Source organism: Leishmania martiniquensis, chromosome 32, assembly GCF_017916325.1.
Source record: "Leishmania martiniquensis isolate LSCM1 chromosome 32, whole genome shotgun sequence".
Taxonomy (NCBI): Eukaryota; Euglenozoa; class Kinetoplastea; order Trypanosomatida; family Trypanosomatidae; genus Leishmania; species Leishmania martiniquensis.
The window spans coordinates 271,457-299,075 of record NC_090167.1 but is presented as its reverse complement, the minus strand read 5'-3'; the positions used below and the strand labels follow the sequence as shown (position 1 = coordinate 299,075).

The following is a 27,619-nucleotide window of genomic DNA, read 5'->3' as shown; positions in this document are numbered from 1 at the left end:
GGCCATGCAAAGGTGTAAAGGTGAAAAAAAAATGAGGAAAAAAAGGGTGACGAGGAAAGCCAAGACAAATACAACAGATGGGAAGATAAGACCCGCGGCGAACACAAGAGCAGTTCGCCCAGCACTCCATGAGAAAAAAACGGAGAAAGGAAGAACGAGAGTGAGAGAGAATATAACAGGGAGTATAGTGCTTCGTGTGTGGTGCGCAGCCTTCACCGACAAAGATGCACGGGAAGCACCGAGGCACATGTTCGCCGTCAGCAGAAAGTCCGACGCATTTTCTTTCGCTATGCAGCTGATTCTTTCTGTGTACGTGAGTGGTGCGTGAGAGGAGGCTAGCTACTTCGTGCGTTCCCATATTCATTATTTCTTTTTCTTGTTACCCTGCGCTACGTATGCATCGTATGTGTTGCCTCTTCGCAGCATCGCTCCTCACCCGTGGGTGTTTTTCTTGCGCTCAACGCTTGTCGACGCGCACCCCTCAGCGAACAAACGCAGAGTCATCCGAAAAGGTATGTTCTCCCGCCATTCAGTCCATAAAAAGGAGACATGCAGTCGCATGCCCAAAACATTTCAGCTGTCAAGCCCTTTCTCCTCCCCTCATCACCTCCCCCGTCTCTTTCTCGCCCCTCTGATACACACGCGCAACGGAGGGGGGATGAAGGCGCGCACTGCGAAGGGGCCGTAGGAGAAGGTGATCGTCCCTTGCAGAGCACACCGCCGTTGCATCATTCACTCCTGTCGCGTCTCCACATCTGTGTCAAGTGCCAGATCGGTCAACGCAGGGGACATACGGTGGGGCGCTAGAAGGGGATAGGGAAGGGAGGCGAAAGAGGGGAGGGAAGGCGCTCAAATCAGAAAGGCAAAAGAAAGTAGCTCTTGGGCAGTCGGCCGGTTTTCTGGGTTCTCTGCGCAGCTCGCCAAGGCGAGCTCCCGCATGTCGTTGTCGAGGTCGTCAGGAATATCGACAACGATGACATTGGCGGTGAGGCACTGCACAAACTCGTGGTCGTGGCGCAGCGGAAGCGCGTCTGTCCTCTCGGGGTCAGCCCACTTCCACGGCAGGCGCCCCAGCACCATCTCCAAGAAAGAGATGCCGAGCGAGTAGATGTCGGAAGCAGAAGTCAGCGGAAGGTTGCGAGCACCCTCGGGCGAGATGTACACTGCCGTGCCGCGCATCAGGCGATCCTCGTTGACGCAGCACGCTTCCGTGAGCTTGTCCGAGGCGGAGCCGAAGTCGGACAACTTGCACACACCGTCGACGCCAAGCAGAATGTTATGCGGCTTCACGTCACCGTGCGTGGTCGACTCATGCAGGTAGGCGAGGCCGTTCACAATATCGAGCATGAACCGGCGCACCACCGTGCGAGGCAGCTTTCCAAAATTGTCGATGATGTCATGCAGTGAGCCGCCTGGCATGTATTCCATGATGATTGCCAGGTACGACTGAGTGACGCAGCACGAGATGTAGGGAACGATGTTTGGATGTCGCAGCTTGGCGCACGTGCAAACCTCCGACACCATTTCCTCTTCTTTGATGCCGCGGTGCAGCCGAGGAATGCGCTTGATGGCCACTTGCACGCCGTCGTCGGACATGCCCAGGTAGATAAAGCTGAAGGCCCCGCTGCCGATAGGGTACAGGGAAACCTGCCACTCGTGCTGGTTTACGTCTCGCAGCACCTGTGGCTCGTCTGTGCCCTGCACGACCGCGCCTGTCGCATCTGCGGAGCCCAAAGAGGAGTCGAAGACAAAAGCATTAGTGAGAAAAGACGGCGCCTCGCTCGCGTTGTCGTCCCCTGCGCCACACCACGGGGAGCTCCCAGGAGCGCTGGCTGCCGTCGCCGTCGCCGTCGCGCCAGGGAGGCGCGGAGGTAGGGGAAGGAGGCCGGGGCCGGCACTGCCGGCTCCACCGACTGGAGGCGCCACGCCTACAGGAAACTCGCGGGGACCCATAGCGGCGGTCACCGCTCGCTCGGTGAAGTGCGACGGTTCGGCTGCCTCACCACCAGTCGACACGGACGGCGATGGCGAGGTTGTCAAGTTGCGGGTCGTTGCGGCGTGGTGCGCGACCGAAGAAGGAGACGGCGCCCCTGGTTGCGCCTGCATTGGTGGCGGCATCCGCGCGCCATTGCCGAGGAAGCTGCAAGCGAAGGTCGGTGTCTCGTTGAACGGATCACACACCTCGCCGCTGCTTGTCGCCGCGCCGGCGGGGCCGTTGGCGTCGTAGTCGTACACGGAAGTGCCGCCGCACGCCGCCATGTCGTCGTGGTTGATGGAGGTCTCCTCCAGCGCGTAGACGTCCTGGATAAGGTGAATGTACTTGCTAGTGTCACCAGAGGCAACCCGATCAACGCAGATCTGGCGGAGTCGCTTGAGCTGCACGTTCTCGCTGTGCGCCGAGTCAAAGATCCTGAGCGCCTCCTTGTACTCACCCTTGCACATCTTTGAGAGACCGTCGCCCATCTTCTTCGGCATGTTAGGATTATCCAGCTGTGACGCGTACGGGTCACGCAGCTCGCACAGTGTCACCTGTGAAACTTCGTCCGGGAAGCGTACGCAGTCGATGCGATACCACGGGATCTGCGCACTGCTTGTGGCGAAGTGCGACAGGGTATCCGTCGTGGAGGCGACATGGCAGCCAATGTCCCACAGTACCTTTGATATGTCCAGCATACGCTGCGTGTCAAAGACGACGCGGGCCTTGCTATGCCGCGCACCGCACGTGCCGACGAGAAACGGCATGCGGACAGCGAAACAGACAACGCGGCTGCGCATGGCCTCCGGGACGGATCGGTACACCTCCAGCGCAAAGCGGCAAATCTTCGACACTACGAGCGGGTTCTGCGACTGGGTACCAAAGTTCACGAAGAAGCTGCTGGAGCTGACGGATTCAATGTAGCCGGTGTACTCCTCGGCGCGCTGAGAGATGATATCCATGATTAAGCATGCCTCTGCCGTGTCTAGGGCGCGGTGCACATCCACCAACACCATTGCCACATCCACCCGCGAGAACTCGTTCGTGTTGTCTTTTACAATGTTAGCGTTAAAGCGGGTACGGACCCGGCGCGTCTTGCCGTCAGCCAAATCCGTGTCGCTATGAGAATCATCTGATGGTGCCAGCGTCATGACGGCCGCTGGCACGAACGTGCGCATCTCCCGCAGACTGCGCTCAACTCGCACGAAGGCTTCATGAATGCCGCGAATCTCTGTAATATACGCCAGCCAGCCCTGGACGCGACGATCCTTGTCGTCGCTGCGGGACACCTCCAGGTTGGAAGCGCGGATAAGCTGAGGGATGAGACGCTTCATCTCCCGCACGACAAACCACGCAATGACCACCGCGACCACAGCCGCGACCACAACCACCAGTACCGTCACCGTGATCACTGCCGCGCGCGCAGTGGAGAAGGCCTTCTCGAAGTCTGCTCGAACGACCACGACGCCAAGAACAAGGCTCAGGCCGTACGAGTCCTTTACCCTTGTGAGGTTGAGAAAAGCGCTCTTGGAGTTGAAGCGAAAGTTGATGAGGACCGTGCCACTGCTCTCCAGCACCTCCGTCAGGCCACCGCTCTCGTTCACTGCCTTCATGGCGACGATAATGATGGGCTCCGTGACTTCATAGATGTAAGTGGAGATGTAGATGGTCTCACCAATCTCGCCCTCCTTCATTCTCCTCCGCACCGGTTGGTTCCAGCTGTTACCGACAAGGATATTGCGCATCGGGTCTATGAGGAAAATGCGGCCATTCTCGCGCAGGAAGCCGATGAGGGTGATCGTTTCCTTGATAATTCTGTCGGACGAGGTACCCGCCTCGCAGTAGCCAAGGGCTCCGTTCACAGCAAAAGGCATCACGAAGCTGAAGAATGCTGAGCTCGTGTTGTCAGAAGCCAGAAGCCAGCGCGTTTCGTTCTGCGGGTTCGACTCCCATGCCGTCACAATCTGACTCATGGCACCTTCCGGGTCCGTGATTTCGCGGTGGAAGTCGAACGAGCCCAAGACGTTATGCGGATTCACAATACTGACGCTCTCTTTGTCGATCTCCAGGAGTTGAACTGTGCTGTCCGTGTCGCTGAAGCCGCCGTAGATCTTTGGGGTCTTCTCCACATCACCCTCGCTTGGGTCTGTGTATCCGACATTGGTGTAGAGACCGCCTGTGTAGACGAAGCGCAGATAGGAGATGTCCGCGTCGAAGCGGGTGAGAACCGTCGCCAGCGACGTCAACAGCTGGTGCGGGTCTGTCGGCAGGATCGTCTCCTCCAGCGTCGTGTTGTGGTGCTTGATGTAGTTGAACGTCACAATGTGCACAAAAGCAGGGAGCATTGCCAGACTGTTTTGCGTGATGGAGACCACGCCTCTCATCGCCTCACTCAACAGGTACTCGGTTGTGCGCGAGTTGGACTCCACGCCGACGAAGTAAAAGGGAAGGAAGCCGAGCAGGCCGACGATAATGGCACCAAAGCACATAATGAAAGCAACGGCTGGGAGACTGGAGAGAGTACAGCAGACTTGCGGCTCCTGCTCCTCCAGCGAGGACGGCTCCTCGTCCGAGTCGATGGCGTGCACCTCGATCAGATTCACTCGCTTATCGTCACATGGGCCCTCCACATGCTCAGCGACCAGCCCCCCCACCTGCGCCATCTCCTCTCCGCAGTAGCCGAGTGCCACCTCCAGACGGTTGCCGGCGTCGCTGCTCAGCTTCTGCGCGATACTGGACGTCGCCGCGGCCAGCCCCGGATCGTAGATGGAGTTGTCCAGCGACGAATCCGAGGTGCTGCTCAAGAAAGAACCCTTAAGTGGGTTGTGCATCATGATACGCCCGCCATCGGTGTAATCGTCGTCGTCCGAGTTTGCGTCCTTCTGCCTCTGAAGACTCTTCGACATGCTCATATTGTTGCGGTTGCTGTGGTTCGAGCTGGACTGAATGTACACCGGCATCACCGACCTTCGTATCATGCTTGAGACGGCTCCACCTGCCGCGGGCGTGTTGTTAGCATGGCTCTGCTGCATGTTTAGGAGCGAGTAGTACTGCCCCGGCTGAGAAACGGAATGAACCGGATTCGCCATATTTGCGCCCGCCGCAGGGAAGCAGAGCTCCCCCGTGGCGCAGTCACCAGCGGTGGGCAGCACTCGAATAACAGAACCGCACGACTGTAAAGAGAAATCGGCGGCGGCGGGGTCGTACCACAAGTCAGCGTTCGCACCACCTTCCGTCACGGATGCCAGGCCTCCTGAAAGAATCAACTGTCGGGAGGCGCAGACAGCTTCGGGCACTGACGAGAGCATTGGCGCAGCAGACCCGTTAAGAGGCCCAGAAGACACCACTGTCGTGCCGTGTGATATCTGCTCATGGTTACAGGACGCGACGCCGTCGGTGGTGGTACTGTCACCGGAGCTGCTCGAATGCTCGGCGTCGATGATACTCGGCTTTACGCTGTTGCGGTTGGGCATTGCTTCAATACGGCTCGCTCAATTGTCCTACTGCTGCCCGCCTTTTCCCTGTCCCTCGCACTGCAATCCAACGTAGTCCTTCCAGAGCCTGTGGCGCTCCCTGCACCGGTGAGCGCGCGCGAGCGCGTACTGGAGCAGTGAAAACGAGAGCACGCGTGAATGCGCCGAGTATGTGCCTCTTCACGGTACGTGCGGAGGCTTGCACAGCCCCTATCCTCGTCAAAGGCTGTCCACGGCAGCGTTCCAGCGGGAAGAGGGACCGAAATGTGATCTCGAAGGGGGAGGGGGGAGGTCAGCAGGAAGCAAAGAAGCGAAGGAGGAGAGAAGGAACGCAAGCAAGCAGCAAAAAAGGGAAAAAACGGGCACTGACCACGAGGACACGCGGCACTCTCCCGTTTGCTGTCTTTGCCGTATACCCTATGGGGAGGGAAGGGGGTGGGGGAACGGAGAGCAGGCCGAAGTGCGATAGATGAAGGTCGTACAAGAATCAGATGCGTGTATGCGAGGAGGTCAGCAAAAAAAGGTCGAGGAGGTGGAAAGATCAATAAGATGAGCGTGAAAGGCCGTGAAGGATACAAGAAGCTATGGGTGCCTTTTTCGTGGTTGGTCGCCCAACCGCACGATACCACAATACACAGGGAATACACAGATAGAAAAATAAAAGACCGGAAATCACCAAGCAAGACAGCAGACGCACGCACGAACACACCCACAGGAGGAGAGCAACAGGAGGAGAGGAGGGAGAGGACAGAAGAACACAAACAAAAGGCTCGCACGAGAGGGCGTGCGAACACGGAGTCGATTCCACTTGGGGGGAAGGAATACAAGAAGGATGGCGTATTTTTGTGCACAGTGTATGCGTGTGGGACGAGGAGTACGAGTGTATTAACGTACGTGCAGAAGCTCCCCCTTTCGTCTGCCTCTGTGTGTGTGTGTGTGTCCACGTTTTTTTGTATCGTGATAGGGGATCACACAGGCGGGAGAACGTTTGCAGCACCTGACGCGGCGTCCACACCACAGTTTCGCAGTCCACGACAAGCCCTCACAATGAAGAGAGCTGCAGAGAGGAGCGAAAATGCGCAGGAGGCCACCTTTGAATCTTCTGTTTTTTCTTGCTTTTTTTCGCTTCTCCACAGCCGCACCTGCACACTCAGACGCGTCACCTCCACGGTCTAGAAGAGATCTGAAACAGACGACGGAGAGAAGAAATAAAACGGACGCACGTGAAGGAAAGCACTCAACAAAAGATGGACAGAGGGAGACAACGACGAAGAAGGCAACACGCAGACACATAGACAACCGAGATAGAGAGAGAGAGCGGCAAAGGCAGACGTGCCACACACTGAGGAAGAGGGCGAACAAAGGGTTCGGAGAACGGGGAAACTGTGCGCGCGCAGATACACAGAGACAGAGAGAGGGGGGAGAAAAACAGGCGCAAGGGAGGAGATGCGCACTGAGATGAAGAGAAAAGGTGGCCCTTGACAGCGCGCGGCGGTAGTGGTCGCACACTCCAAAGGGAAAAAGAGAGGAGACAGAGACAGGGATGAGAAGAAAGAAAAAAAACGAAAAGAAACGTGCAGGTGCCAAACAAACTGATCGAACGAAAAAAGAGGGAGAGAAAGCAACGCACTATACAGAGTGGAGCCGCGCGTTCTGTGGAAAAAGAGATCGGGAAGAAGCCCAAAGATGAAAGTACGGGGAGTGGGGAATAGAGGTGAGACGTGGGGAGAACAACGGAAAAAAATACGAAACGGTGAAAAAATGCTGCTTTTCAATCAACAATCTACTGAGAAGTCACAGATGGCGCACAGAGGGGGGAGAGAAAGATGATATATAAGCAGAGCGAAGGATGCATCAGACAGCAAGAGAGGGCCGCCTTCAACTTGCACACGATCGTCTTTTCGGCTCCAAGGCAAACGATGACGTATTTCAGCAGCACCGGTACGAAACCGCGAAAGATGAGGCCTCGGGGGGAGCACGTAAGGGTGCAACCTACAGAAGAGAAGAAAAGGGAGAGAAAAAAATTATACGGGAGTAGGCTGGGAGAAAGGGCAGAGGAAAGACGTATGCCAGCTTTCCTTTCCGTATACCGGATGGATCCAAGGCAAAAAAATTGAAGGACAGAGGGAGAAGGGGGAGGGGGGAAGGACGCTGATAAAGAGAGCTTCTTCAATAGCGAGACAGCGAAAGGACAACAAATACGAAACCGATTCACACGAACTTTTAAAAAAGAACGCCGCAGGGAAGAGTGGGCAATAGAAGAGCAGTCTGAGATGGCACTAAGCACAGATGGAGAGATGTTTGTGAGAGGACGAGAAAGTGAAGGACAACAGGTACGCTGGAGAGACACACACACACAGGAATGCACCAGCTCAGCCCACAACAGGGAGAAGGAATCCGGACGAGATAAAAGTAACGAAAGAAGCACAACCAAATACAAAATGCCCTCAGCACCACTATAGAGACAACAGGGAGCGCCGCGAAGCCCGCGAGACTAGAAGGAAAAAATAAAATAAAAAGATGATGCGACACAGCCACAGAAAGCGAAGGGGCCAAACGATACCAAAGGATAAAATGAAACGGAAAAAGAGGAATGGGTGGTGAGGGCAGCAGTCCTTTGACGAGTGAGGGTAAAATGCAGGAAAGGAGGAAAAGGGGGGGCGGAGGTAACGAAAAGAGAGCAGCAAAATTCTCTGCTGAAAGGGGCATAGACGCAGCAGCGGGAGTGAGAAAGAGAACGGCAGCGGCGCGCGTTCCACACGCTTGTGTGCGAGTGGTATGGGCTAGAGAAAGTGAGGTAGATGATTATGCGCACCTGTGTATGTGTGCTGATTAAGAAGTTCTCACAGCACCGCCCAGTCGCATCAAGAGGGTCTGAGCGCCTTCAGCAGCACGAGAACGCAGGTTTAATGTACACGAGTGAAAAAAAATAGCGACAAGGCGTAATCAGACTTCCAAGAATGCGGCACCAGGTAGCATCGAAGGAGGAGGCGCTACTATATATCGCCGCCTCCGTCACTGGCGCGCCGCGGACCTTGATCTCTTTTGCTGCTTTGCGTGCAAATCTCCGTCGTGATCTCAACGTCACCCACTCACCCTGACTGCACACAGACTTCGACGGTTCTCGTTTAGCGTTGTTGTTGGGACGTGAAGAGACGAAGGAAAAGAAGAGCGAAATAAATAACGGACCAATACGGTGAGCTCCCTGGCGTCTTATTCTGTTGGGTTTCGATTGCCAACTGTTCCTTACGCCTGTTGTCGCGCACCGTCGGCAGCGCCAGTGACAAGGGCGCAAACGAGCGCGGGAGTGCGATCGAAAAAAAGCAAAGGAAAAAGGCAAAAAAAGCAAAAACAGCAAAAAGCCGCGGGCCCAGTGCAGGAGCAGGAAAGAGGGGAGCAAAAAAGCGAAAATGGGGTTAGCAGAGGAGGGGCGAGAGATGTATGAGCAATTTTCGTGGCAGGCACACGCACCCCCTGCACACAAGGGAATAAAGATTTAAACAAAAACGCCGGAAATAAGGGAAAGTACGGAGGCGCAAGAGTGGCCTCTGCTTTCGCGTGCACGTGAGTGGGATGTGCGTCTGTGTGTGTGTGTGTGTGTAAACATGCGACGGGAGAACCGCTTTCCCTAACGATGAGCAAAATCATAGAAAGGTGCGCCGCAGCGATCGCGCAGAGGCAGCAGCGGCAGCCATCATGGATCGGTGGATGAGGTGATGAGGCGCATAGAAGAGGAAGGCAGAATAAGAAAGATAGAAGTGGGGAGGGAAAGAGGGAGAGAGACGAGCGAGCCCCACGCGCACCACGACGGAAATGAAGCTGTTGGGGTGATGGCGAGAAGAGGCACTTCTGCCGCTCCACGAAGCAGGGGGGAGGGGGCAAAAACGAAGCCGGAGGTGCCGTAGTCCCCTCTCAGCATTGGACTTGTCGGGCATGCCTCTAGCTGCTTTCGCCAATTCATCCGTCACGGCTCCTCCCCACCTCCACACCCTTGCATCCCCCTCAGCCATCGATGTTCCAGAAAACCGCAGCGCCCACGCAACACCTCTACTAAACGTGCAGCCACTGTAGAGGTAGAGCAAGCAGAGGGGATGGCATCCACACACCCTTTGACAGAGGCACCAGGCGCACCAATGTACGCCACTCCTCGTCTTTATCCCCTCTCACAGGAGCACCAACGGCAGGTGCGAGGGGTGGTGAGGGGAGGGGACTTTCCTTCGCCAAATCACTTTTCGTTTTTGACCACGACATGGTATTCACGCAGGAGGAAAAGGGGGGGACTCGTGCGTCCCTGTAAGTGAGTTCAGTCAGATGCCGTAGCAGAGAAACAGAGAGCAGGGACAAGCTATTTTTTTTTTCGAAGAGAGAGGAGGGAGAGTAGAATAGAAGAGCACCGTGCGACTTCGCAGCCCTTGTAGTGGAACTGGCCTCAGAACGGCGCTGGGAGGAAGGAGGAGGGGGGGGTATGGCAGGCCACAGAGGAAGGCGGTGGGAAAACGCGCAGGAGCGATACGCGGAGGTTTGTGCCGCGGAAAACGCTCATGGCGGCAGAGCGGAGGATTGAAACGAAGTGGAAGGCGACAACAGACGGATTCCGGTGAGCCGCTCCGCCGCCTCCCATTGTCCGCCTTTCCTTTTCGCTCACTGGGGACCTTTTTCCGGCTTTAATAGTTCAGCCGTCTCGCCGTCCGCGGAATCAAACACAAACCGGAGAGCCTCCTTCGCTCGAGGACGCGCGGTAAGCGAGCTCCAATTGATTTGCCCAGCATGATGCGCCGCCTTCACCCGCTGCGCGCCCGAGATGGCCTTCGCCAGAGCACTTCGATGGTGGCAAGCCCACTCTGTATTCAACCGCCGAGGCGGCTTGGCACTTGTCCTCCCCCATGACCCGCCGCAGAGAGCTTTCTGCACTCTACTGCAAAGGGGTGCGGCCGAGAGACGCATCACATGAGACACGTAAAGCGACGCCACGGTCTCAATGCGAAATGGGGTGAGCGGGAGGCGCAACAGCGTCACGTCCGACGCGGAGCGTCCACCCGGCTCCCTACTGGGCAGGTGCCACACCTCGTCTCTCAACTCCTCATCTGCAAGCATCGGCCGGTCTTGTGCTTTGTGCAACGCCTTCTGCTCCGCAACACTCACAATACGCACACGCGGATACGCAACACGAGTCCGCAGTGCGCGTATCGGCAAGACTTGCACACGTGGTCGTTTGCCAGATGTCGTTAAATGCAGCAGCTCGACCACAGGGAAGTTCGTCATCTCCCGTTGCCTTACGTAATGCGGAAGGCCAGTGAAGGCAGCCGCGACACGCCGCCGGTGCACCGCTGCGCAGCAATCCTGTCGCCAGCGATAAAAGCGAATAAAGTCGGAGTACCGTCGCTGGCACTTGTGCCAGTACATGCGCTTCGCTGCTGTCGTGTGCTGCTCGGCTGACGTGAAGAGCTCCGCCGGCGGTGGCCGAAACTCGACGATGACACCCTGACGGCCGTCATCGAGAAACACCGTTTGCCCCTCCCACAGGTAAACGCCGGCGTCCTCCGGAATGAGAGCGGCCTGCCACACGTCGAGACTGGTGTACAGCGATGCTCCCGCCGCATCTTGCCCCGCCGTCCTCGGTGGCTCTACCGTTTCGTTGGAGAAGGAGGCGCTCAACGTGCCAACGGGCACGTCAGCGTCATACCGCTTTCTGTGGAGACGAAGCTGCTCATGGCGCCACTTCTCCAGCGAGGCGGCAACGCGCGCCTTAACCCCCGGGCAGTAAGACCCGCGCAGCGAAGGAGGGGGTAAAGTGCTCGTGCCGGGGTGCATATGCGGCGGTGCCACCGCGGTTGGCCAGCGATGATGATCCTCCTGCCACACCAAAACCCAGCCGAGGCTCCGCATGTTTCTGAGTATGTAGTCGATCACCTCTCTCATTGTCTCCACAATGAGCGAGGCCTCAGAATGCACACGTCTGGCAGCGACAGCAGCCGTGCAAGACGCCGAGCCATCACCGAATGCGGGGCGGCGCATCTGCGGCTGTCCCCCGTCAGCTCTCCGTGCCACCTTGTGCAGGCACTGCAACAAAAAACGAGGGTCGGCGTGGATTTCATAGCTCAAGGTGAAGGCGACCCGAAGGCAATGACTGCCCTCCGCTGGGTCGGTAAGGGGCCACGCCAGAACACTACGGCCGCGGCCGCAGCTGCAGAGAAACCGCGTGGCACACCCCAAAAAGTTGTGAGTGAGGGAAACAGAGGGGATGGCTGCTGCCGTGAACTGAGCGGCGGCAGCGGTAAGCTCCAGCCGGGCGCGACAGCGGCTCTGCGATGGAACCCCCTTTTCCAGATAAATGCCCCTTTCCATGCAGCCCCAGTGATGCGAAGTCATCTCCGCTGCTTGCAGCGCTGGCTGAAATTCCATGACAAAAAGGTCCGTCAGGCACCCATCACTTGTGAGCAGCGGCCCGGCATCGGACACAAGGGTAGTGAAGTACCGCGGGCTCGGGAGCGGCGCGCTCGTCGGGGTACCTCCCGCTGGGGAGAGGGCTGCCGAAAGGGCCCCGGACTTAAGGCGCTGCAAGGTTTCCGCATCCACCGCGTTGCGCCGCACTGCCCGTCGGCGCTCCCGGCGCCCCTCCTCTGAATCACCCACCAGCATGTATGGCAGCGCGCCACCTACCTTCGCTCCAGACGGTGGCACTGGATAAGGAGAACCGTTCTGCTGCAGCAGCCACTGCCACTTGCGCATCGGACCTGGAACACTTCGAAGGCAGCTGGGCCTGGGCAGCTTGTATTGCCGGCGCCGCGCGTGATTTATGTTCACCGCAGACATCAGCTGATTCACAGCTCGAGTCGTCGAGCAAATAGACTCGTCAGCGCTCCTTCCCTCCCCTTGGAGGTTCCGTGAGTTCCAACAATGCAGAACGGGAACCTTCACCGGCACGGCTGGCGGTGGTGGATTGGCGGCGGCACCCCTCTGCGCGTCTGTCCTTCGAGCAGGTGTCTCTGTGTCCGTCCGTTCGACCGATGACGCGCATGCGGAGGAGGCCTCGGCAAAGGCATTCCCTTCCGCGCGCAGAGAGCTCAGGGCAGCCCACAGCTGCGAGCCGAGGGCGAGAGGACGCCAAAGGGCGGCGCACGCCCTGCAGCCCTGCGACGAAGGCGAGGCACAGCAAAGGCCTTTGCGTGTCGTCGAATCCTGTGACAGAAGCTGTCCCGCACGCGATGTGCCACTTGCCCAGCTTCCAAAGATGCTAGCATTCACCACCACGTCGTCGTTGATGAACACTAAGAGAGACGCGACTTCGCGGGAGCGCGAGGGACTCAGCACGCTGCGCCACGAATCTATCGCCTTTTGAAGATCCGCCGTAGAGCCGGTATGCCAGCATGGTACCACCCAATGAATGTCATACGCCCACGCCTTCTGCCGCATGTCGCGAGGGGATATGCTGGAACCACAGCCGCCGCCGTGAAGCCTACCGTCATGCGCGACCCCATAGGGCAGCAACGGCGCATCGGGCCTTCTGGCGGGCTGCACTGTTGTTGCTGCTTCGTGAGGCACCTGTGTCGATCGTGGGCGCCAGCCCTCCTCGATCCTCGAGAGAAACTGCTCCGTAAAGGCGGAACTGGTGCTTTGTCGCAGCTCTTCCTCATACTCCGCACTGAGCAGGACGCTCTTCGTCTCAACGAGAAAGGCGTCAGCTCCCTTTTCCGCATCCAGCGAAGGCTTGGCGACCGCCGCACCGACCGATTCTGTAGCGGCCCCAACAACGTTCACGTAGGATTTGATCTTTTCGCACACCTCAGGGCCCAGGAGCGCTGAGGTGTGTGGGACCAAACGCACCGAAGACGGGCGCGGCAAATCTGCGGAAGCGGCAGGGCTGAACGCGGTTCGTTGGTCGATCGTTGCCTCACTCACGTATGCCATGTAAGCAGCACTGGGGAGAGCGCGGTACAGAGTTGAGCAGGCGCTGAAAGAGCTCCCTGTCACCATCACCACCGGAAACTGGAGCGGATCTCGCAGCAGGTACGCTAATTGGGCGAATTGATGAAGCGTATGCTGGCAGACCAGCCGCCCCGCGGAATCGCAATAGCTACCCCACAGCTTCCCTCCCTGAATGCCGGCTTGCACTGACGGCATATCTTCCTCCCACACCCTCCACAAAAGCATATGAGAATGGAAAGGGTCCAGAAACGAAAAAAGGGGGCCGAGCGGGAGTGGGTGGAAGGGGCGAGGGAAAAGGCGAGACGCGTGTCGGCCGCGCCGGCCTCAGGGCTGAAGGCCGATGGCGGTGCCGAACCGCTAACCGCAGTGCGGCGGCAACGCGATAAGGACAGGGGGAGGGAGAAAGGAGTTGAAGCTTGGCGAGCCGTTAGCAGCCTTGCTTCTGACTCCGTCGCCTCCCACGTTTGACAGCCTCTTCGTGCCCTTGCCCGCCTTTTCAGGGGGTTGCGGGTGTGTAGGTACACTCGAGCGAGCCTGCGCTGAGGGAAGGGGAGGGGAGAAGAAGAGGTGCTGTGCGTTCTCCGGCGCCGGCGCCTGGAAGAGCGCAGCCAGCACCGGCAAGCACTGGACAAGGTGCACAGCCTGCTTCCCCGTTCCCCGGCCCCCTACGTCCAGGCAAGGCCACAGCCCACCCACCCCCACCCTCAGATCATGGTATCCGAGAAGACGATGGAGGGTCGTCCACGGCAGTCCGCTCCGCTGGATTGATGCGGCAGGACACCTCAGCCAAGTCCTGTGCTGCAGATGGAGAGATGACGGTGTGTCCATGGCCCCACCCTCGCAGAGCCCCGCCATCTGCATAAGGTCACCTCGCGCGCAGTCGCACACTCTCTCTCATGAGCGCGCAGCGAGTGCATCGTGCAACGTCGCAGCAGGCGGCAAGCGAGCATCCCCAGAGAGAAAAAAAAAGAGATGCCGCGCGAGCACATTTCAAGCGCCGCGGTGGGCGGTTTAACGGTTTCGACCGCGGACGAGGCGCACACGGCCGTTGGACGATACCCCAACGTGCCGTTTAGCTGCCCCTGTTTTGCCTTCTCGAGAACAGACAAGCCGAAGTCGGATCCCCTTCACCATGCGGTCCTGCCCAGAGGAGGTAGGAGAGAGGGGAGGTCCACAGCACACGAGCGCATATACACACGCACGCACACAGGCAGGCGCCGATAAGTGAGGGAGAAGACACATCGAGCTGCGAGCGAGAAGCGGGGCAGCGCCCCCACAGCGCTGCGAGCGACCAAGTCGTCAGTGAGAACAAAATCGGAGAGGAAAAGCAGCACCAGCAGAAGCAGCCGCCGGGATTCCCGCAAGAGCTTCAGCGGAAGAAGGAAGAGCAGGAGAGGGTGGAAGTGCCGTTTATGAAACGCCAAGCCCCCCAAAAATACCTCTACACAAACGACACCTTCTGGTTCAAGTAGTACATGGATATGGCCGGGAACAGCAGGTCGCTCTGTTTGACACCAGGGATATGACCAGTACCCCTCTTGTTACCGCTCACCATGCACAATGTGCCCGTCGCGGCGTCCCAGTCGAACTCGACGACGCAGTCCGTAGAGTAGGGGAACCGATCGCACTTCCATGCGCCATAGGTGTCCCCAGCCCGCGAGAGGCACCAGCCTCCAAGCTCCGAAATATACTTGCTGCCTGTCGCACTTGCCAGCGGCGCGCTCAACTGGGGAAGAAGACCTATCATCAGGCCAGACCCGTCTGCCCCTTCGCCTTGATCAAGAATGCGGACGGCCCACTGATGATTGGTGGCTGAAAGCGGTTTCTTCGACCGCAGCGTCACCCACCCGCCATTTGTCTCGCGCTGTGCAGTTGTTCCGTCAATCGTGACGCCCGGGTGAGGGGTGGTCGGGTCGATTTCAAAGATGTCAAGCCCCATTGGTCTCCGGCTTGGTTTTCGAGGCCGCACTCTTGCTTTCCAGAGTGAAGGGAGGGAGAGGGGTGGGAAGGGAAAGGACGAAGAGAGATGCGGAACGATGTGCGCCGGAAGCGATGGTGACGCCGACGACGATTCAACCAAAAGAGAAAGTGCCAAACGAGAAGAGAAACCGCAGAGTACAGAAGGTGGGAGGATAGCAAAGAGGACCAGAGGGGTAAGGTGACAGCGCAGGCTTTGCGAGGATGTGCATGTGTGAAAGTGAGCGGAGCGGGCAATCCTGAGAAAAAGAGGAGGCGGGCACTAAAATACCTCGACGAGCGCGTGCAGCGATAGACAGCGGAAAGTGAGGCGTGGAGAGCGCGCGCGCCAAAAGCAACGGCGGAGACAATCTGCCGAAGGATGATCAGAGAGAGAAGAACAGGCGCAAATGCGACCCTCATCACGGTTGTGCGTGGATGGGCGCGCGTGTAATTAGGGCCGATTGAGGAGATCTGCGCGCAAGAGCGGAATGCCTCACCCTGCACAGCATTCTTGTACGAGTTCACCTTGTGCACCCTTGCGCGCGGGGAGGTATATACACCAAGGCCGGCTGAGCAACTCGCTCTCCACCCCTGCGACTCCAAACCGCCCCGGCAAAGGATACCGTGGCGGATACACTCACATGTGTCACCTTCCGCGCACACGCCCTCGCTGACGTTGGCACCCTCCCTCTTCCTGACAGAGATGCAGTCGGGTAACAAGAATGCGATTGGGAAGTACCATGGAACGAGCCACCCTCCTCCCAAGAGGGGAAGCCTTCTCCGCGACTGTTTGTGAGAAGGGAGAGGGGGTGGGGGAGGGGTACTGCTATTACGTTCGCTTTCCTGAGACTTGGAGAGCACTCTGATGGGATGTTTGGGGATTCGACAGCGAGGAAAGCACACCATACGCCTCACACAAGGAGACACAACAACGCGAAGAAGAGAAAGAGAAGCCGGCGAGCACAGAGAGACAGAGACAGAGACAAAGGCAGAGGCAGAGAGAGAGAGCAGTGGCAAGGAAGATTGGAAAGGCCTCACCATATATACGCACAGACACACATACACACAAAGACATGCACACGTAACCCTTCGCACAAGTCCAAAGACACTCGCTCATACGCTAATCCCACCCTCACCCGCGCCCCGTCACCCATACGCATCCTCATCGAATGCAGGAGAGGGAGAAGGGGTGTGAAGAGAGAGCTTGGGTAAGAAGGGAAACGGGTTGGTTGAGCACCGAGTGTAGGGAGGGGAATCACATATAAAAGGGGAAACGAATCGATTGAGAAAGACTAGACAGTGAGGGAGTCGCGCGTACAAAATCAAAAAAAGATAGGAAGTCCGTGAAGAAGGCGCCAACCCCAGAAACGGAAGAGAACAAAGGGCACGCACTGGGAGGAGAAGGAAACGCGGCAGGGGTATGAGCGCCAATGACAACACAGTGGGCAGTGCCATGACAGAGAATCGAGAGCCTGCACGAGAGATGTAAAGCGAGCTTAAAAGGGAGCAATTAGAGGAAGAGAGGAGGCAAGAGGCACGAGCACACCCGCCAGCAGCCTGCCGCAGTTCCTAAGAACAGTAGGCTCGGCTGTACTCGGTCAGGATGCTGATAATTTCTGCCATGTTGCAGCGCTGCTCCACCTCCCGCTCAAACGCGCGCCGGGCAATGCGCTGCAGCCACCGCGGCGTCCTCTCCAACTGACCCGCGGAGAAGGGTACCACTTCCTCGTTTGCAATGTAGAACATGAGCGGAACAGAGTCCATCGCCGAAAAGCACCGCTCACCATCGGACCACGGCACCTCCCCGAGCCACAGCTGCAGCAGTGTACACGCGTAGGCCCACACATCTGACTTGAGGTGCGGCTCATTTAAGATCACCTCCGGCGCCATGTAGGCAGCCGTCCCGAACAGCTGCAAGGAATTGCTCTCTCGCTTACAGGTGCCAACCGAAGAGCTGTCGCTGTCGCTGCCAACGAGGGAGAAGCGACTGCACCCAAAGTCAGAAATGGCCACGCTGCCATCTGAGCGCGTCAGCACATTCTCTGGTTTCACGTCGCCGTGAATGACATTGTGGTCGTGCAGGTGCTTTAGACCCCGTGCCATGCCGAGCGCGTGGTTGTAAAAGAGGGGCTCTGGAATGGGCCGAAAGTTGCGGTACAACTGCACAATGCTGCCCCCACTGGCGTACTCCATCACGAGCAGCAGCTGATGCGTATCCACCTCCCGTGAGGCACCGTAGAAGGTGATGACGTTCGCGTGCGGCGGCAGCATCGACCACATCTGAAACTCACGCCAGTTGAGGTCGGTGGTCTTTTCATCGTACGAGTAGCGCGACTGCTTGACCGCCACGATTCGGCCCGTATCGAGATTCAGCGCTTTGTACACAGCCCCAAAAGCACCCTTCCCAATTGGGCCACTGCTTACGCGAAAGTGGTGGGAGAAAATGGCGATGCCGCTCTTCTCCGACTCCTGCAACACCGAAGCGGTGAAGTTCCGGATCACCATGTGGCTCTCGCTGCCTCTCATCGTCAACGTCGCGTCGGTGATCATCTCGTCATCCTCGTCCGGCGCATCGGTACCGCAGTAAAAGTGTGCTGCCCGAGCCACGATCGCCTGCGAGCTGGGGGAGCAGGAAATGGTGCAGGAAGGAGACATCAGCATCGCATCGTTGGCGGAAGTGCCCGCAAAGAAATCGCGCTGCGCAACCTCACTCCCTTTTCTGGACATGTCCGGCGCCGACTCTCCCAAGAAAGGTTCGCTGTTCTCGGCCGACTCGTCACGCCCTTCGTTTGTTGGCTCCAGGAGGAGCCCAGGCGCGATGTTCGCCGACTGCGTCTCCGACTCTCCCGTAGCACGCAGCGCCGTGACCTGCCGCGAGATTGGTTTCTGCAGTGACAAGTCTGAAATGAGGTTCTTCACCGCGTTCAAGTCCGCATCTGCGCCCAATGACGATGCACTGGTGTCGGCAGTCGTAGGAGTTCTGGCAGTGTTTGAAGTTCCGTTGGCTTTGTTCATGATGCCGGCAGCATCAGCCGGGAGAGCAAGCTGTTTCGTAGGTGTACCATCAGCCCTTGGCGTGGTGGCCGGCGACGAGCTGGATGACTGGGGCGCCGCTGTGGAGCGGGGAGAAAGGGTGGCAATGCGGTTGCGCCGCACCTTTGACACCGCCACCCCCGTCTCGGCGCCAGTGCCCGTTTGTGCCGCCGAGCGATTGATGAAGCGTGGTGGCAGCAGCTTGACGGACCCTTTGTCGTCAGTGGGTGTCCCATAGAGGTCAGGGGGGGCCGTGCCTCGCATCTGCGGGTTATTGCTGGGCGCCTCTGGTGGCCTGCACTGGCGGTCGTGTCGCACGGTAGAATGGCGTACGGTGAGGTCGAATGCTGCGCCGCTACTGCTAATGGTCAAGTCGCCGCTAGCACCGAGATCCATGCAAGTCGCTGGAGCGTTCGTTGCCAGCACCTGCCGCTCCTGCTCCCGCTCTTTTTGGTTCATCTCGAAGCACCAGGTCATGCCGTCGAGGCGCTGGATGTAGTACTGGAAGACCGACCAAAGCGGAATGAAGGCATGGTACTTCTTACAGTAGGCAAATACTTCGCCCTTGACAATTGTGCACGGCAGGACGCGGGGGCCGTGCTTCATGTCCGGGTGGAACAGCTGCATGGTGTTGAAGTTCTGCATGGTCACGCTCAGACGCGCTTTGAGTGGGAGACAGCTGCACCGGGTGGCAACTAAAAGACCAACTTCGTTGTCCTCCTCGGATCTGCTCAACACCTCTGAAAGGTCGTCGTGGCACACAATGAAGCTCATGCGCGGCGGGGCCGGTATGATAGATGGGTCCTTGACAGTGCGGTAGAGGGCGACAGCGAGCCAGTGCATGCGGTACAGCAAACGCGCGTCGTCTGAGTTGAGCGGGCGAACAAGGTTGTCAGGTTTGCAGAGGTCAAAGAAGGCGCAGTTGTTGTGCGCCGCCTTTTCCCAGCCGAGAAAGTGCTCGCACATGCCGTTCAGCTTCCGTACCCACTGCTCAGCCTCCGCGAGGCTCTTGCCTTGCTCCTCGATCATCTTCAGCGCCTTCGAGGGTGGCACATTGCCGCGTCGGCTGCAGCCTAGCCGTGACGAGTCAAAGCTGGATAGGTAGTTTAGTGGGTCGAAGGTTCCGTTCGCGCAAGCTCCGCGGTTCGCAGCGTCACCGACTGAGGCCTTTAGGACACGATCGATGTCCGCCAGCGACGGGTACAGAATTTCATAGGTACAGGGGTTCAGCTTCTCAGGGTGAGCGCGGTGGTCGTCTTGCAGCACCTCCAGCTTGCCACAGTGATCCAGCGCCTCCTCCACGAGGCAGCTCAGTACGCGGCCGTTGCGCAGGAAATCGAGTGAGCCGTCCCACCTCCAGTCAGGCCCGAGGTCGAAACGCCAGTGGAGGCTGGCTGAGCGGCTGCCACGGCCCGATTTGCCGCGAGGCCCCCGCATGCTTGGCGAGACGCTATTGTGGGGAGCCCGGGTGGCGCTGTTCGGCCGGCTGCCGCTGTCATTGCCGAAGCCCCCTGCGCTTCCCGTCGTATTTAAGGAAACCGGAGTGTTCATGTAGTTGCTACTGGAGCGAGAGTGGAGCCCGTGCCCAGTGTCGGTCAAGTCGAAGGGCGTCTGCAACGGCATCGGCACCGCAACGACGCTGCGGGAAGGGCTGCGGGTCTCCATCTTGCCTTTCTTCGCGCTCAGGCAGCGCTGCACCTGCACGATCCACCCCATCCACGTACTCATCATGGCGTAGAGGCTCACCACGTCCATCAAAATCGCCGGCTTCTTATCCTGGTAGCGCATGAGGAGCAGATGGAATAGCTCCAGGTCCGACAAGTTCAGTTTCTTCGCCCGCTCCAGGATGTGTGGGGCCTCGATGGCCCTTTCGGGCTCGTTCTCCTCTAAAACCGCCACCAAGCGGTCCCACCGCGTAGCCGGGAGGTTTGCTAGCGTGCTGTTCATCTGTTGAGGTCGACAGGATGAAGAAAAGGAACGGTGGAAAGCAGTGGAAGCTGCTTCCGCGTTGTTGCCCTGACGCTTCACCAGCGCTTGTGCAAGAGGTGTGAGGCGTCACCCTTCCTGTGACGCACCACGTGCACTCGCCCACCCACGCACAATAAAGAGAGGGGTGGAAGGAAAATGCAGGTGCAGAGGCGACAGCAGTGAAATATAAAAGGCAGCCAGCGCAAGCACCGCCTGGTCCCCGTGTGAAACAAAACAGGAGGAGAGAAACGACCGTTCCGTGTGACGCGAGCAGCTGCCCAATGCTCCGCCACACTACCACCGCTGCCACAACGGGTGTGCCGGCGGGTGGGAGGGGGGGGAACCTTTGGTCAGTCTGTCTTTCTGATTCGCTTCTCTCGTGTATACGTATTCTGTCTCCCCTTCGTTGTCGGGCGTCGCGCTGCCATAACACGAGCGAAAAAAACAAAAGAATCGGGTGCGACTGCGCGTGTGAGAGTGACGCCGTGCGCGTGCGTCTATGAAGATGTCCCCTTCGTGCACAAGCACAGACGGAAAGGATGGGCCGAAGGCGGTGTGGTACAGAAACAGGCGAAGGATGGAGAGGGAGAGATTCGAAATACACCTTGTGAATTGTGCTAGCGAAGCAAAAAAAGAGGAGTCCGTAGCAGTGAGCCGATACACACACAACAGGTGCGAGAGAGAGAGAAGGGAAGGGAAGGGAGCGCGAATACGCCACAGGAGCGCGGCCGGAATAATAATAATAAACAGTCGCCACCGCTAAAGAGGAAAGGGGAAGAGAAACTAAACCTCAATGACAACGGCGGTAGCCATTCATGGAACCGAGCGCACTCCTCGTAGAACGGCAATGGGGAGTGAGGCCCCGTGTATTTGAATTGGTGGTGTTCCGTAAGCCTCTCTGTTGATGAGAGCACCAAGTGAACAAAGTTAAAAAGAGAGGGCGTATGGCACACAAGCCAAAGTAGCTCTCGAGTGTCCGGCTGTGCACCTGTGCGTGGCTATGTATGGGTATAAGCGAGCGTCCTCGTTCAGGCTCAGAGCTGCGACACCGTTCCTTCACCGATACCTGTTACGTTTCTGTGTAGGGTGGCTTGTACGCGTGCGACGGGACGCGGACTCGCTACAACTCGATGAAGTTCGGCAGGCACCTGCTCACATGTAAACAGGTAGCGTTAGATAGGAAGAGAAAGGAGTGGTGTAGACGTGCGAAACGGCGATAAACGAGAGCAAGGGAGAGTGCAATGGTGCTGCTGATTGAGCACAAGAGCCACACACACACACACACAGGAAAGAAAAAGTGCGAGGGTCTTTCCTAGTGAAGCGCGGGAAAGGGAGAGAAGCGAGAGGCAGGGTGGGACGAGAACGTGTGGGAAAAAAAAGGAGGACATGGAAGGTGTGGTGCCAGCATCGGAGCAGCGGCGGTGGAGGGGAGAGGGGCGAGGGCGTTCGCAGTGTTCCATCATAGCACCACCACGTTGTGCATGAAAGTGCGCAGTGCAGTCGGGGGAGGGGGGGCAGAGAGCAGTGAGGAAGAGATCCCCTGCAAATGCCCGAGACGACGCAAAAAAAAAATATGAGGCACGGCACGTATGACGCACGCATTCCAACGGTCATAGTACAGAAGTCGGCGTTACATGGTGTTGAGGGTCGTACGCACGCGGCCCACCGGCGGCCCCCGCTGGCGAGAAGACGCGGCGGCCACCAGCTTGTTCGCTGGCTTCTTGTGTGTTTTTTAAAGGTGCAAGGAAGGGCACACATGCGCACACGCACACACTCCTGAGCAGAGGTGCACCTCATCCAATACAGCTGCCCGCAGTAGACGTGTCAGTGCGCTCAGCGGAACAAGACGAAGGGTAAGGAGTGGCGACGGGGGCAACGCCTGATGAGCATCAGACGGCCATCATATGTAAGTGTGCGCACACGGCGGGAGAAGGGTAAACGGGGGCAGAAGAACAAGAACACGTTCACTTGAGCGCAGCTTGGCATCGCGCACACGGGCGTTACGACGCCGTGTCTGTCGAAGTCGCATCAGCATGAGACAAAGCAGCCGCGTCAGCATCGCCACGAGGGGCCACTGCTGGTGCAATGGCGTGTAAGAAAGAAGGCGGGAGAGAGGTGAAGACGTCTTGCAGAAAAGGCTTGTACCCCGCGTTATCCGGCACAGCCAAGAGGGCATCTAGTTGCCCGAGAACGTCGATAAGCTTCGTTGCAGAAGCACTGCTACGCGCCCCCGAATGTGTCGGCACGTCCTCCAGTTGCCCCTCCGGCGCCGATGCGGATGACTCGCGCGATAAAAGCAGTGAAATGAGGTTGGACTTGCGCATCAGTAGCACGCAGAATGCTAAGTCGTAAACGAAGATAGAGGCAAAGACATGATGCAGCGATTGTACGGAATGGAGGAGGCTCGGCGAGGCGTACAGCGTCGACTGAGCCACCGTCCACACACTCGGGTTCGTGCTGCTTAGCACGCCAGGCAGCGCGGCAGCCTGTGCCGTCTGCTGCTTCACCAGCCACGAACCCCACACAGCGCTTGCTGCTGGTCCCGCGTTCACGGCAAAAGCGCGAGGTAAGCCAAGCTCTTTGTGAAGGCCATCAAGGATGTCGTTCAGAGAGATTGTGACGCGATCGCCCTCAGGCTCTCCGCCCGCGTCATCGCTGGTGTCAGCAGTAGCAGAGACGGCGAAGAAGGGGCGCGCAGCCTGCAAAAATTTGACGACCGAGAAAGAAAAGGTCTCCATAAGCTTGGCAAGCTGTATCACGTATCCAGTGCGCAGCAGTCGCAGCGCTTCCTGATGCACCGCGTGAGGCAGCGCACGGTGACGCCTAAACATATGCTGCACAGCCGTCTGGCGCTGCTTATCCTCGGCAGCCTCCTCCGCGGTGCGTCCGCCCTGCGCAGTGTCGCAGCGCGCGGCGTCGAACACCAGAGTAGGGAACCCCTCAATTCCGTCCGCCTCCGTTACGGCGCCACCCGACGAGCCGTCTGTTGCCCTCTTCTTCTCGGTCGGCATGGTCGCCGTCGCTGTGTGGTCGTGCGCGAAGCTGCTAAAGGTGAGCTGCCGCAGCCAGCGAGTCAAGAAGCCGTCGGAGGAGTCGGTAGGCCCGGCAGCGCCGCCGCCGCGGCCACCGTGGAAGTCGAGGCCTTCGGCAGCCGGCATACCGATCTCCTCCTCCAAGAGCGCCATGAAGCGCATTATCTCGTAGGCCGCCGTGTAACTCCCGTTTTCTACGGACAGAGCGAAAAGCTCCACAGCACACTGACTAGCCTGCTGGAGAGGCGTGATGTCGCCCGCGGCGCGGCCACGAGCGCCACTAACGGTGCTACCGGGCTCGGCATCTCGATCAACAGAGACAGCCTCCGCAGGCTTGTAAGTGCCCATCATAATGACCCGCACCAAGTGCACAGCTTCAGCGTAGCAATGATGAGCGACGCACTCACGGAACAGGTCCGTCGGCGTTCCGAGGAAATCCAGCACGAGGTGCCAACGCGTGAAGTCGATTTTGCGCACACACCCCACGACGATCGCATAAAATTCAGGGTAATTGCGCAGGAGTGAGATCGCAGCACGCACTGCGCTCCGTCGGCTCAGTCCGGGCACCGCCGCCGGCGGCGACTCGTTGAGCGCCGTGTGGAGGAAGTAATCAAGCACCGCCGAAAAGGTGTCGTTCAGTCGCATACGTTCCAGCCAGTAGAACAAGTTGCGGTCCCATATAAAGGTAGAAACGCGGTCGACGACCTCGGCTGCACGACAAGACGAGATCGTGGATGACTTCGCTGCAGGTCGGACAGCGCCCCCCTCGACCCTGGGTAGTGGCGGTGGCGCAAGCCTGGAAGGCGACGCGCTGATGTCTTGTGCGTCGGAAACTCGGGGCGGTATTAAGCTGCTGGGCATCGATGCCAGCAGCAGCAGCGACAAGACGCGGTGGGCGTATAAGATGGGGCGCAGCGCCAGCTGCGGCCGTGGGCTGGCTTGACTTACACCCCAAAGTACGCCGCCGGCGTTGCGTCGACGGCTTGGCCTCGGCGCTGACGTGCCTGTCGCGACGCACAACATGTACCCGTCAAACGGGGAAGGGCAGAGCGGCAGCAACTCCGATTCCCGCGTCGCTGCCACCTCTGTGCGGTGGGCCATGAGGGCCGCTGTCGCACTCGCACCCCGGGGAGGCAGCTGCATCTGATACATGACCAGACCGTGCCCATCTTCGTGTGTTAGCAGCACCGCCCCACGCACAGGCGCGGTACGGTCGACCCAGCACCGAAACACAAAGGACTTGTTCTCCCGGTCCACCGGCTCCGCGACGGCGCTGACGTGCGGCAAACTGCTACTGGAGGAGACACAGCCACTACCGCCACCGTCGTTGGCGGCAACGCTGCTCGTCGCGCCGCGCTCCCCTCGCACCCAGACGAGGGTGTGGTCGCTACGTTTGTGCAGCAGCAAGCGCAGCTCCATCTGGTCCTCAGTGCCCTGCGATGGCGCACGGTCGTTGTCATCGCCATGCAGGTACACTGGGATGACCTGAAGCGGGTTTGAGAGTCCATTTGGAAGCACCAGCTGCTGAACCGGGGTGAGAGCGACGTACATCTTCGAAGACGTCCTTGTGAGGACATCGGCGAAGACGTCGTAACGGAAGACGCGCGTCACCTGATTGCAGTCCACAACCACCACGTAGCCCTCCCCTCGTTGATCCTGGTGCACGCACGAAAGCTGAGTCGGCCTGCCATCAAGCGCCACGCGCGCCGAGGCATGAGAGGGCGATACGCTTGAGGTAGAGAAGACAAGGAGCTCAAAGGTCTTCGATTCAGTCCGCAAAGCGGGGACCGCCACGGCCACGTCGCGCAGCCATACCGGGTCCGCTACCAAGCTGAAAGACTCCTCCTCCTCCTTTGAGGCCACCTTCCACGAGTAGCGATCCCGGTTGAAGAGGGCGATGCCGCGGCGGCCAGCGCAGATCACCCAGCTTCCATCGCTCGACACGGCACCGTATAAGAGCGGATACTGGTCGCGCAGATAGTCGTCCGGCAGCAGCACCATCTCACGTGCGCCCTGTTCGGCGGTTGCCTCAGACACGGAGACCAGGTAAAGGGCGTTGTCAGAGAGCAGAGCAAGCGGAGAATGGTTGCCCATGGCGGGCCCAACCGTGTCGACGGTGAGCGCACGTGACAGTTGCGTGGAAAAGAAGCACGGCTGACGGGGGGACGCCATCCACAGCCGCGTTCCGTCCGGCCGCCACGATATGGCAGAGCAACCAAGAGGTGTCTCCCTTTCCTGCTCAACGCAAGACGGAGGTGCGGGCGCATGCTCGTCCATCACGGGCGCCTCATCAAGAGGCCGCTGAGAGTCTATGGTAGGAACTTGCGGATTGCGCAGGAGGGTGGGGCTGGCTGGCCCCGACAGGTGGCAGGTAACGACGCCGCCACTATAGTGCACGAGGGCCATGCCGTGCTTGTAGAAGGCCACGCAGAGCAGCTCCTCAGACGGTGACCACTCCATCGCCGCAATGAAGCCGAGCGACTGCGATGCGGACGAGACACCAGACGAATAATTCGATACAGCGTCGCTGATGCCGCGGAGGCCCTTCCACAAAGGGTTCGGATGCACAGCTAGAGACGTGCCATCGATGCGCCGACACGAGATCGCACCCGCTTGGGTACACACCGCCAACAGGTAGTGGCGCACGTTGATGGCAACCATGCACGCAGAGACAATGGGCGTCACAGAGCCGTGCAGTTCGACCTTCTGGTGAGTGAAGTTGGTGCCGCAGGAGGTTCGGCACAGCAGCACGCTACCGCTGGAGAAGACGAAGGAGAGGACCTTCCAGCGGGAGGCGAAGGAGGCGTGCAGGATGGTGCCGGATAGCAACTCCGCCCCGGCGCTGCGGCGGGCGGCCGCCGCGGGGTCGATAATTGTGGAGGAAAGAAGCGAGGGACTTGGTTGGTGCGGCCTTTCCGATTTCGTGTCCAAGGAAGTGAGGTTGGGGGTGATACCGACGCTGGACTCATCAGCGACGGGTATCCCAGTCTCGCTGTTGTCATTGGGTGGTGCGGCGTTGTTCGTTGCCCCGCTATCTGGAAGCGGTGGCGCGGTCGCGGTGGTACCGTTCGAGTAGGGCGGCACCGCAAGGCCTCGTACGGCGGTGCCGGGAGGCCGGATACCAGCAGGTGCTGACGCCGCCGCGACTGTGTCCGTGGGGGAATGGCCTGTGGTATTCAAAAGGGATACCCGCACGTCCTGTTGATACCGCCGCTGCAGGGGGTCCGCACGCGATAGGAGCGGCGTTGACTGGATAGCAACCGTGCTCGCTGTTTTCGACAGGGACGAATTGATCGGAACCTTGCTTGTTGCGGCGAGAGCACCACTACCACCTGCCGCAGTGACGAGGTCACGCCCTTCTTCGGGGGTTGCACATCGAAAGGTGTGGCCGCCTCCTTGCAGTCCCACAGTAGTCCACTGATGAAGGATGTCTTGCCGGTGCCATCCCAGTATGTAGACGACACCCGCGGTGGTTGTCACCAGAAAGGCATAGGGGCCGGCAGCGACGGCGGACGTGACGAGCCCCGTCAGAATTGACACTTCGCTCGAGTAGCACACGCGCGACGCCGAGTCGACGTGGTGCAAGTACATCGCGTATCGCCTCCTCTGGATCGTCCGGAGGAACTCGGACGACCTGAGGTTGATGTCGGCCTCGAAAAACGCAACATGACGCGCTGTGACAACGGCGAGATGATTTCCCTGTCGTTGGCGCCACAGCACATACATGGCCGGATTATCCTCAAGCGAGGTGCCCGGAACGGCGAGGGAGGTCAGATAGACAACCTTTGGCCCCGCACTCCAGAAGTGGATACGAAGCTGTGTGAGCACCGCCAAAATGGTGCCGCTGCCGTTCACCGCCATGGACTGCACCGACTCGCCATCTTGGCAGATACCATCACGGAAATGCACGCTCGCGGCGCCACTGCAGAGCTGCATCCTCACGCAAAGGTGTGTAAGAAGGGAGAGGGACGGGAAGCAACTCAATGCGGACGAACAAAAGCTCTCACCGCAATCGTCAAGAACCAAACGGAAGGGGTGGGGAGGCGAAGGCGAGGGTGCATCAACATAGAACGGCTACGACGAAGAGAAGGCGTTAATCGGTGAGAGAACGACCGAACAATTCCAGCGCGCGCGCAGATGTGTGCGGGAGGGAGTGGTGAGGGGGGGTGCTCGTGTGCTATTGGGGTGCGGTGCGAGCGAATGTAATGGGAGAAAGAAAAGAGAGGACACAAAAGAGGCGCAGAGGCGTGGAA

At 58.8% G+C, this 27,619-nt stretch overlaps 5 protein-coding genes across 5 annotated transcripts; all 5 read right to left on the bottom strand.

Annotated features, from left to right (window-relative positions):
• Positions 1 to 849: 849 nt before the first annotated feature.
• Positions 850 to 5,448, bottom strand: LSCM1_01723 (uncharacterized protein; the record flags this gene model as incomplete). The annotated part of the gene is made up of 1 exon (XM_067319323.1): positions 850 to 5,448. One exon carries the CDS (start codon positions 5,446 to 5,448, stop codon positions 850 to 852), a length of 4,599 nt encoding a protein of 1,532 aa, XP_067175872.1.
• A 4,641-nt stretch (positions 5,449 to 10,089) lies between these two features.
• Positions 10,090 to 13,569, bottom strand: LSCM1_01722 (uncharacterized protein; the record flags this gene model as incomplete). The annotated part of the gene is made up of 1 exon (XM_067319322.1): positions 10,090 to 13,569. One exon carries the CDS (start codon positions 13,567 to 13,569, stop codon positions 10,090 to 10,092), a length of 3,480 nt encoding a protein of 1,159 aa, XP_067175871.1.
• Positions 13,570 to 14,815: 1,246 nt separating this feature from the next.
• LSCM1_01721 (uncharacterized protein) lies at positions 14,816 to 15,313 on the bottom strand (the record flags this gene model as incomplete). The annotated part of the gene is made up of 1 exon (XM_067319321.1): positions 14,816 to 15,313. One exon carries the CDS (start codon positions 15,311 to 15,313, stop codon positions 14,816 to 14,818), a length of 498 nt encoding a protein of 165 aa, XP_067175870.1.
• Positions 15,314 to 16,902: 1,589 nt separating this feature from the next.
• Positions 16,903 to 20,313, bottom strand: LSCM1_01720 (uncharacterized protein; the record flags this gene model as incomplete). Its single annotated transcript, XM_067319320.1, has 1 exon — positions 16,903 to 20,313. One exon carries the CDS (start codon positions 20,311 to 20,313, stop codon positions 16,903 to 16,905), a length of 3,411 nt encoding a protein of 1,136 aa, XP_067175869.1.
• A 2,021-nt stretch (positions 20,314 to 22,334) lies between these two features.
• Positions 22,335 to 27,302, bottom strand: LSCM1_01719 (uncharacterized protein; the record flags this gene model as incomplete). Its single annotated transcript, XM_067319319.1, has 1 exon — positions 22,335 to 27,302. The coding sequence occupies one exon, from the start codon at positions 27,300 to 27,302 to the stop codon at positions 22,335 to 22,337; it is 4,968 nt and encodes a 1,655-aa protein (XP_067175868.1).
• Positions 27,303 to 27,619: the final 317 nt, after the last annotated feature.